The sequence below is a fragment of the Hyposmocoma kahamanoa genome, unplaced genomic scaffold, assembly GCF_003589595.1.
Source record: "Hyposmocoma kahamanoa isolate Upper Pololo Valley unplaced genomic scaffold, ASM358959v1 97, whole genome shotgun sequence".
NCBI lineage: Eukaryota > Metazoa > Arthropoda > Insecta > Lepidoptera > Cosmopterigidae > Hyposmocoma > Hyposmocoma kahamanoa.
In genome coordinates, this window is record NW_020655294.1 from 2283611 (window position 1) to 2295015 (window position 11405).

Sequence of the window (11405 nt, forward strand, 5' to 3'; positions counted from 1 at the left end):
TTAAATACATCCATTGGGTTACTTTTATAAGAATTAATTTCTTAGAATCTAGCAACTTTTTTACTTAGGTTGAGTTATTTCCTCTCTGGGCAAGTTGGCAACACTGGTGCCATGTGCCGTCCTGCGCCTGGGGCAGGCAGTCGGATATAATTATAAAACGCGACGGCACTTGGACGCGCCCACCTCCCACGGCTGGTTTGTCTTTATTTCGTAATATGTGACACGTGTCCTTTTGTTTTTTTATCTGGATACTAGTCTAGGCACTCACGATTTATTAATTTAACCATGAATGCCTAGATTATAATAGTACTGCGTTTTATTTATGATGTAGGACCTCGACAATGTTACAAAATTAATTCGAGTCGCATATGCCGCGTAAAACATTCGACGTGCAGTTTCTAGAAGACATAATTTTTACGCCTGCTGAGAGAGGTAGCAATGTTGAAGTATTTAGGCACAGCGTTTAGGATGTTGCGATACTCCTGAGTGAACTCTTCAGGGTGGTTGTTTAGATGCGAGTGTAGTGCCACGTCCATTATGGGCTGAGATTGCGCGTACGCAGGCACCTGGGAACAGAACAGTAATAACAAATCATATATTCCGTAAAATTAATTGCACGGTGTACACACATATTATAAGTACAGTAGATATATAACCAGATTTGGTCAGTGAGTTAAAACCCAATCAACTCAATCACCCGAACAAGCTTTTTACCCATAAACAAACAAACAAATAAATAATAAACAAAGTTTTTACTCATTCTTGCCCATAATCGTGGGCAGAAACAGTGACAACGGAATTTGATGTACTTAATTCCGTCTTTATTAGAAATTTAGAATTTTTTTCACGAAAAAGAGGCAACTCCACTCAATATCACCTGTGGATTCTCACTTACTACTTTTTATGAAAATCGATTCAAGTGCGGCGATTCAGAAAGGCGAACTTGTTCCATCACGTCTGTGATGGAACGAATATAATATAAATGTGAGTAAAATATGGGTCTCCATATTTACTCCAGTCTACTGCTGGACATAGGCCTGCTCTAAAGGTCGCCACAACGACAGGTCTTGTGCTGCTTACATTCAGCGGATTTTCGCAACCTTAACCAGGTCATCGGTCTGTGTTGTGGGTGGTCAACCCATACTGCATCATCCGGTATGCGGTCGCTATTCGAGAACTCTTAAGCCTCCATCGACTATCTTTTTTTTATTTTATTCAACAACAGCTATAAATAAAGATTTACAATGAAACTTTTAGGTAAACTAGTCAAAATCAAATACAGTTGTTCACATTCTCATTTTCAAATATCTAAATTATGGTAAGAGTTAACACCTCATAACGAAAAATAAACACAAAGTACCCTCATTATGAAGCATAGCAAAAAGAGTAAAGCGATGTGAAGTGTGGAATCCTGAGTAAAGCGATGTGAAGTATGCAATCCTGAGTAAAGAAATGTAAAGTGTGCAGTCCTGAGTAAAGCGATGTGAAGTGTGCAATCCAGAGTAAGGCGATGTGAAGTGTGCAGTTCTGCGAGGAATGTGCCCCGCCCACTTTCACTTTGTGTCACATGTTTTGCGTCTCCATAACTGAAGTCCTAAACAATTACTGTCAAATAAGTAATACTCGACCAAATTAAAGTATGAAGCTTTATTCGCATCATGCGTCTTTTAATTGTTTCGGGCGGGGAACGGGTTTGGAGCCCCTGATTCGATCTTGCAGTGAAATAGACCTTTAATATACATAAGAAAAATTCGCAAAAGCAAATCATACTTACAGATAGAGTAACGTTAAATTGTAAAGGTGCAAACACGTCACTGTACGTAGCTCTTGAATGGTATATTAAATAGATGAGGCGGCTGTCTTGGATGAACGTCGGCCGGGCCGGAGAGTCGAAAGTCCATGAGGTCAAGTTGACGTTCGCATGAGGCCTTATCGTTATTAAGTTTTGGGCTGGAGCTGGAATTATTCCAAATTTAGTATTGAAAAGAGCTGTGACTATTTGTGGAACGCCAGGTATACACAATTCATACAGAATGAAATAATCTTAACCCTGTTGGTATAATAATATTATTGCACCGATGAATGTTACAATACACTAATAAAACCATTTTCACTTCTTTTACTCAAAGCGTACGTGGACCTAATGATCTCGGTCCTTCGCACGAGTCATGGATGCAGTAATTGCTTTTTCTGAATTCAAGTTTTGAATTATTTCTTTACTAATCAGGCCGTTTGTTTTAAGCGTGTAAACAGTAACGTAAAATACCAACTGCCGACTCTTTCTTACTAATTCGACAAAGTTAGTTCCGTATAAAGATTAATGCGTAGAAGTGTTCATACTAGTTGTTTGTATTATACAGATGGCACGTGCGTTACCGAGCCGGCTCACTCTTTTGTCCTATTATATTCCAAAGATGAAGCGATAAAACGAATCGGTGCAAATTATATTTTGTCAACTACATATATCCATCGATTTGAAGAAAAAATCGACTGCCATTTACCTACATTTTTTGGAATATGGAAGCTTTCATACCTCCAAAATCCTAAAATAAGGATTTTGGAGGTTTTTCGAGTGAAAAATACATGATTTATCACTTGGTCCACGCTCCTTGGCGCAGATATCACCTGCTACTGGCCAGTCAACCCGTGACCATGGAGCGTGTACCTGTTCCGAAATATCAGGAAAATAAAAAGTATAACCACGAAAGTTTAGATAGTTTATTTCTATAAGATATATGCTACAAATGTCGCCAGTCTGCCTGCTAAATGTGAAATTGTTGTAAACCTTCTTTTCTGGAGACTGTGCCCAACAATGAACTCACCTATCATAACAAAGTCGAATATGCAGGTACTCCCGCTGCAAGTCTTGTTCTGGACCGTCAGCGTGTTGTCGGGCACGAACGGCGCCGGCGGACCCGTGTACAGGAACAAGGCGTTCACGCTGCGGCCATGTAAAAGATAAAAATGTATTTATTTGTCAGCAGTGCCGGCTTTATCTTTCGTGCAGTGTATACGACGGGTGCAGAGCTAGAATTACAGTCGTCCGAAGGTAAATAAACCGTCACGATAAATATTAGGGGGCGCTGAGCGCCGCTTGCGACGCCTCCGAAGAACCTGCGTCGAAGTAAACGGGCTATTGATTTCCAACATCGTTTACAATTGCACCGTTTGCATCCGAATTTCCGATCACTGGGGAAAATATAACTGTAAATTTTGATCGCGTGTCTACTAGATCGCGTGTCTACTAGAGTATTGATTGCACTAGCGCGCTACATGGGCCGGAGGAATTTTCCGTTCCGTTAGTTTATAGCTGCGTTCTACATGAAATTTCTACATATCAAATATTTTTCAACCAATAATTCTCTATCTGAGTTTATAGTAACTACAAACTTTAGATCTTCTTGTGGTCACTAGGCGCTAGAGGCTCAAGGCTGCCGATTTAAGCTTGACAAGTAGGGTAACTCCCGCCTATTCGACGCATTAAATTGTCTGCCTTTGTCACATTATAATTTTAGTTGTACCTACAGATTGTAAAATATATCGAAAAAATTAAGACGTTCTTCACAATATTCTTGTGCTATATTGAAATAACCTTTGTTAAATGTAATACTATCTATGTATTGATATTTTTATACCAGTATCGCGGTTTAGTATCTAAATTGCTTGAAATGCTGAACAATTCTGAATTTTGAGTTATTGTTATTTAAACAACCATAAACACAACAATAAACACGTCTATTATTTTAAAATTGAATAAACGATCCAATTCTATATTGCATGACGTGTGCGACAACCCGCGTTATGCAACGTGAGTGCACTGTCAGATTATGTGAATGTGTGTGTCCGCACTGCTACGTATACCACCTTACTCGTGTTTATTATCAGTAGCCGTAGACCTCCTTGTGAAAGAGTTCGTTCAAGGAAGTGTTGCCACCTTAGCTATTTCTGTCGCCAAGCAGTAATGTTAGCATTACCGTGTTCCGGTTTCGAAGAGTAAGAGTGCTGGAGAAATTACAGGCACATGGCACTTGTCAACTTATGTCTCAGGGTGACGGGCGCAGTGGCAGTGCCCCTCAGATCTTTGCGATTTAAAGCTCTTAGTGGCACTGCGACTGTTATGGATAGGCGTGTAGCTTAGCATCAGGCTCACGACTTGTTCGTCCATAATATCACTAAAAAAATACTATGTTAATAGACACAAAGTACTTACAGATTACGTCCGAGCCACCCGCTGCCGAGCGGCAAATTGCAAAGTACGTAACGTTGACAATCATCGGCAAAGTCCGTGCGGGATTCCAAGTTGATGCCTTTCTCCCTCAGCGCCGGCAACACTCTCGACGTGGAGTAAGCGTCGATCTTCGTCACCACGATACCCGATACGCAATCTGTTTCAGCATTGTTGTAATCGTATGATATTATTTCCGAGTGCTGGAAAAAAAATATCGATATTACTATTAATTAAAGGTAGTATTGCCATGTTCTGGTTTGAAGGTTCGGAGTCAAGGTCACCACAAGCATAAAAGATTTGGGCTCAACTTATAAGCAGCTCCTAAATTTGGTATTAAGTCTCTCAATTAGTGGTGTAGGAAACGCGTATGATGTGTTACGACTGATCTATTATCACACGGTTAATACACCTAGATACTTACCTATATAAATATGCCTAAGTATATTTAAGCGTTAAAAGTAATTGTTTTTTGTAATCAAAACATAAATGCAAGAGACTTCGATCCGTATTAACAATAATTGATCGTGTATCTAGTATCTTGCGATGTATCTCAAACTCTCCTGTCTACCTAGTCTATCTAAGGAGATCCATTGGTATCCTGTATCCCGTACTATTTTATTAATCAAGACCCTGCATTCAAAATCAAATAATCATTTATTCCATAGGTAAAATTATTACACTTGTTAACGTCATTTTTAAACTACTGCCCATTAACTACGCTAACCTCCTGTGGAGAACGAACAAGAAACTGTAGGGATTCCCCTATTCGAATAAACCTAAATGCTATGGAATATACTTTGAATCAAATTTGTGCGGAATATAGAGTCATGTCGTCTTTCAATACATCTTTATCTAACACGTACTCTTCAATTTTGTAATATGATTTTCAATTAAAATAATTTTTATGTATATATATATACAGTTCCCCATAAAAGAATCGTTTACCTTAGTTAAACGAAATCGTGGTACCATGAGTTTGGACTTAATTCTAAGATCAATATTTTTGATACCTTCTTTCTTAATGAAATAATGTATATTTTTACGAGCATACAAAATATTTTAGTAAATGTACTGTGATGCCACAGTCATGATACTGAGAGAAACCCGAGAACCTAAACGGTAAGAATGAATCGCTCGTTTTTGCGACACAAATATGGTTTGTATATCTGCCGCTTTACCCCACATGAGAATCCCGTAGGACATTATACTATGGAAGTAAGAAAAGTAAACTAGTCTAGCAATAGCAACATCGGTAAGCTCAAGTATTGTACGGACTGTGTATGCAGCAGAGCGTAATCTGCTGGCTAAGGAAGATATATGTAAAGTTTACATGATTAATTAAGATTGAATAATGATCTTTATTACGTATATTGTGTCGTTTGTCATTCAAGTAAATTGTTTTTTATTTGCAAATGTTTTTTGAACAATTGTTATTCATTAATATCGAACATTTCTTAAAATTCTGTTATTTACTCACTTCAAGAATGTCAACAAATGCACTGTATAAATAATAAATAATAAATAACGCACACACTCAATATAGCCCCGCACTAGGGAAGCCCTGTGTCGCGGGTGCCATGGACACACACATAGACAACCACAAATTACACCCAAACTCACGAGAGAAATAAATGTAAGCCATACAAACATTTCTCCAGGCCCGGGAATCGAACCTGGGACCTCAGCGTGGCAGTCCGGCATGGTAACCGTTCGGCCACGGAGGCAGTTAAAGTATGGGCTCGACTTAAAGTTCGACTGCGTTATGGCAGAGTTATCAATGTGATGTACATAGAATTAATTAAACTCGCGATACTCACAAACCAATAATGCCTCTGCACGGAAGGCCCGTCATCCTGGTACGGGCTGAAGGGAATAAACATGAGCACTATGCAGGTGATGGCTACGGGCGCCACTACCATCCATAATCGCTTGCGGGAAAATAGCAATTCGATGCCCGACTGGAACCAAAATTAGACAATAGTAAAACATCTATGTAACATTTTAATGTTATCAATTTGATGCTTAATTTTCTTTACTTGCTATTCTCCCAATAGTACTTCAATGACAGACTGAAAGCTACTACAGAACTACAGATGACGTTACGGCAAAAAAGGCGTTAAACAACGATCTGCAACCAGCACATAGATAAATTCATAAGGTCCGCTAGTTCGTTCCGTGGCTTAGTTGGCACAGCGTCTGACACGGTTTACTAGAAGACGTTGGTTCGAATCCAGCCGTATCGAAGGAATTTTTTCTAAGTGTTATAACTTTGTATTAATAATGATAACAAATTAGGGGCGTAATTTCACAAATATAATTGAACATCATGGAGGTCAAACATTGTGACATTCTTAAAAACTCACAAATCAATCATTGTCTTGAATTCCGAAACCTATTCTCAGAACTCACTAACTGGACTTAGAACAAGGAAATCGTCACTGACTTTGGGGATACAAATTAGATAGGTAATAAATAGAAATGTTTAAGAACGTTATTAACTATACTGTTAACATTTACATTGTTAACAATATGGATTTGGCTAAGACATTCCATACGGTATTCTTTCACCATCGACAAATTTGAAGAATTGAATATAAAACTCAATGTTCTCTTTTATTCGTACTTACCGTACAGACAGAACTCAACAGGCAAACATTGATTTTCTAAGTCAAGGAGGTAGCATAAACTACGGAGTACCTCAAGGTAAAATTTCGGGCCCCACTCTTTTCTTATGCCACATTAACAAATTAAGTAAATTAAACATTATACTCAACACAACATTGACATTCTACGGGGTTACTTGGTGGGAGTCTCTGAATGTGCATGGGAAAGTATTAATACTGTTAAAAATTAATTTGTTTGTAATGCTTTTACTAAGTGAGGTACATAACGTATAATGGCTGTAATCTAATGACGCTTTACATGAACGCTAGGTTGTTAAAAGACACTCAAAAAGTAAATACTGTTGTACTTAAAATATATAATTTAAAATATTGTTATGTAAATCAAGTGAACTAAGCCAGGTGATGTGGACTACCTCCACAGGCGTAATTTTATATAGAGAGAGAAACTGGGCTTGCTTAGAAAAGAAAACAATGAAACGCAAGAATGACTCACGACAGTACACAAGACGATGGCAGCAATGCCTGTGTTGATGATCGCGATGAGGTAGTCGGGTGCATTGGACCCGTTGCGCCCCATAATCGGCAACATCAGCGCGCACAAACGCAGGGCCAGCGTCAGCACGAACATGGTGGACGGCACCGACCACAGAACCTCCATTAGTAGATGCTGCCATGCTGAGAGGAAACATAGTATCAGGTGCTTTGTGAAGACAACTTGGTTTAAAGGTGCGCTGCTTCAGCCCCCTAATAATTTGATAGTCAGCATTTATACTATTACCAGCTCGATTTAATAAATTTGATTTACCGTCGAAACGATAGATATAACAGTGGCATCTCGTTTTGGGAGAAAACATGCACGCGACCCTAATTTGTCTCCACTACCGCGTCTTTTCGAACCATCAATTGCCTCCGTGACCGAACGGTTACATCCTAGTGGCAGTCTAGTCGCAGAGGTCCGGCCCAGAAGAAATAATTGTATGGCCTACATTTATTTCTCTCATGAGTTTGGGTGTAAATTGTGGTTGTGTATGTGTGTTCATGGTTCATCTCTTTTAACATTATTGGACCTAACTTACTTCATATTCTATGTAAATATATATATATATAAATAATTTTAATGAAAATTTTCAAGAAAGTTATTTATTTGTTGCACACACATAGAATATCAAATTCCGAACCGTACTTTACAAGTAACTTTTATTAACTGATATTCTAAGTTACATCCATTAGTGCTAAAGAGGACATTAAGATGTTTATATCTATCACGTACCTTGCAAACGAACGTATCTGATGACGGTCAAAGACGCCAAAGACATGAGCGAAATGATGAACAAAGGCACAGTGACAAAGTACCGTAATGTCGCGGTACTTGGTATGCATGTCATAATTATTAGTATGAAAGCTAGAATCGATCTCGTTGCGGCTTGCGCTTGCATTGTGCGAATGCAGCGATTCAGACCACTCTGGAAAAAGACAAAAAATATGCTGTAACCACATAGGGGTGACTCCATCATGAATGCATATTTAAAGATGAAAAAATCGAATATATCTCGGGTAAAAGCGTCCTATGTATAGCAGTCGAAGCAAAGAAGCAATAACATTAACGTAAGAAAATATAACCAATATGTAAGTATAAAACGATATTTTCAAAAATACTTTAGTCGCGCAAGTGACAGCCCAACTAACTGTCGCACATACGAATTGTACGGGCAAGAGTTACCCTCTTGGTTCTCCAGGCGTCGAAGGCCTGCGCCACGCAGACGGCCGTGATGGCGTACGGCAGCCAGTACATCGGGACCACAAGCCAAGGTTGTGCTAGGTACCTGGACAAGAGATAGGTACATTCAATACTGTATCGACCCTCTATAGGGGTCAGAGCTGGTTCATACTAACTTTAAGTTGATCAACGACGTTGGTGACCAAACAATAGAACACCCTGTAGGATCACAATGTGACAGAGTCTGATTTCAGTTCACGATTGTGCCAATTTAGGTGGGTACGTATATTTTTTCAGGTGCTTTTAAAAAAATTATAATTATAATTATAAAAATTATAAAAATAATAATTTAATTAATTTTAAGATAAAAATATTGTGTAATAATTATGTTTATTAATAATTATAGAATCTATAATATAATTAATTCGACCCTCCGTGGTAAAGTATCCTATGTCCAAATTGTCAAGTTTACAGGAGAGTCTTTTAAAGATTTGAATTCACTGAAATGAGCACAACACGTGACTTTAGCATGTCTCTGTTTTATTCGACAAAGCTTGTTACTCGCATAGAGTGATCATCTAACCGATATCTAGGATTTTATAATACTCTATGTAGGTAATGAGCTTTGCCGAATAAAATTCAGAACTTTATAAGGCTCCTCTGTAAACTTAGCAATTTCGACATACGGTACTTTACGTTGGAGGGGTCGAATTATCTAAACTAATTAACTAGGTTCAAGCTTGATTAAATTCCATTGTAACTTTGCTACACCCTTACAGGGTATCACATGTATAAGTTTATCATCCATGTGAAATGCAAATAAATGAATATGAAATCGATAGGTACACATTTTAGGTTATGCCGCCAATATTAATTTATGTTTTTTTCTTTGTTATCATGCAAAAACGCGCTTTTTGGGTAATTTACAATCTGGATCCCAGAGTGTCTTTGAGTTAACAATCTTACACTAGCAACACTGAACGTTTATGAAAATGTAATTTATGTTAAGAAGAATTGTAGTTTGTTAATATATAGCGATACACATAACATTTATAATACATGTTAACCTCCCATCCCTTTATATCAAGGACGTAAGCAACCAACATATTTTGAATGTAATATAAATGTCCGTCGCCAGTAAAACCTGATCCTTCATCAACCTAAATTAGAAATATACATAAGTTCATTGTACAGATCTATTTTATATTTCTAATAAAAATCCAATATTAATTAAAAAAGACAATAACGTTACTACATTTAAAAATAAAATAAAATAATTTCATATCCAAAAAGCCTACTATATTCTATTTTAACTGAAAAATAAAGTCATAAGTCACGGAACGCTTACATTGATGATTTATTAATTAAATTTATGAAATTAATAAAAAAAATTAATAGTAATGCTTACACCCTAACTGGGTCACATACCGTACTGAATTTTATTATGAAACCCTTCTAATGTATACATGTGCAATAATAAATAATACGTAATTAAATAAAAATAAACTCGCTGTTCTTGCCAGTCGTCTTCACAAAGTCACAAATTGATATTAGGTGTAATGTATGCGCCATTCTTTTGCCATTTGCGAGGTTTAAAAACTATACTGAAGGAAGAGCATGAAAAAAATCCGTGGTAGTGTAGTGACCTATTTAGCTCATGCAGGTTGATCTATGACGTTTGAAATAAATATTGTTAATGATAAATGTGTACAAATGTTTATTTACAAAGACCAACTCTTTTACGTTTCTTGCTCATTCTTCTCAAGAGAATTTGCCTCACGAATAATGGGGTAGAATTTAATCAATATGACGATTTCAAGTGTAAACCTATCAAATAAGGATTATTTGGGTTTGAGTAATGTAAGTAAATTTGTATAGATAAATTGTAACTTTTATTAAAACAAACCGACCTCAATAGTTCGTGGAATTACATTTATTTGTCAAGTTTTATTGACATCGGTTACTGGAAAATTATAATAATATATTAATAATAATTTTGCCAGTGTGCCACACTTAGAGGTGGAATATTTTCTTCCAATTTAAATGGGACTAATACTGAGGTACCCTCTTTCCAACAAAAAAGAATCATCGAAATCGGTTCACAAATAATCGCATAATATTCATTTAAAAAAAATACAGTCCAATTGAGAACCTCGTCCTTTTTTGCTCACCTGCGGTACGGAGTACTTTATCTCGACTATTTAAATTATGATCTATATTGAGTAAGTCTATATTGAGTAATAAATCATATTATTACTCAATATAGACTTGTTTAGCAGACAGGTGGAATAAATTGTTATATTACCTAAGTTGAACTGTAGTGGCCACCATGATGAGCACGAAAATGGCGACGATCAATATTCCGGCCAGTGTCGACAAAACTCGCCCTAACATCGCAAACAGCAACTCTTGGACAGTTGTCATTTCTGAAATTTGAAACACGTTTCTTGCTACTTACAATTTTGTCAAGAATTTAGGAATTTTAATCTTGTGTGTTGTGATGCGATATAACCATCTCCTCCGGCCTCCGTGGTTGAGTGGCTTGCATACTGGTTTTCCTGGTGTCACCATCTCTGAGGTCCCGGGTTCAATCCCCGGTCGGGTCAGTGTAGAAACTAGCTTTTCTATATTGTCTCGGGTCCGAGTGTTTGTGGTACCGTCGTTGTTTCCGATTTTCACAACACAAGTGGTTTAGCTATTTACTTTGAGATCAGAGCAACATACCTATGAGATGTTGTCTAATTTATTTATTCATTCGGTCATTGATTTATTCATACGTCCGTCCGCCCTCCATCCATCCATCCATCCATCCATCCATCCATCCATCCATCCATCC

At 37.4% G+C, this 11405-nt stretch overlaps 1 protein-coding gene across 1 annotated transcript in view; it reads right to left on the minus strand.

Moving 5' to 3' along the window:
* Positions 1 to 274: 274 nt before the first annotated feature.
* The window catches only part of LOC113238595 (endoplasmic reticulum metallopeptidase 1-like), a 24481-nt gene continuing 13350 nt past the window's right edge, over positions 275 to 11405 (minus strand). The window contains exons 12-20 of the mRNA XM_026475423.1: positions 10875 to 10995; positions 8573 to 8675; positions 8123 to 8315; positions 7346 to 7527; positions 6046 to 6186; positions 4211 to 4428; positions 2823 to 2941; positions 1775 to 1956; positions 275 to 566 (exon numbers count right to left, since the gene is read on the minus strand). Of these exons, the coding sequence (XP_026331208.1) occupies positions 399 to 566; positions 1775 to 1956; positions 2823 to 2941; positions 4211 to 4428; positions 6046 to 6186; positions 7346 to 7527; positions 8123 to 8315; positions 8573 to 8675; positions 10875 to 10995 (1427 nt within the window). The 3' untranslated portion in view covers positions 275 to 398. The remainder of the gene's footprint in view (positions 567 to 1774; positions 1957 to 2822; positions 2942 to 4210; positions 4429 to 6045; positions 6187 to 7345; positions 7528 to 8122; positions 8316 to 8572; positions 8676 to 10874; positions 10996 to 11405) is intronic.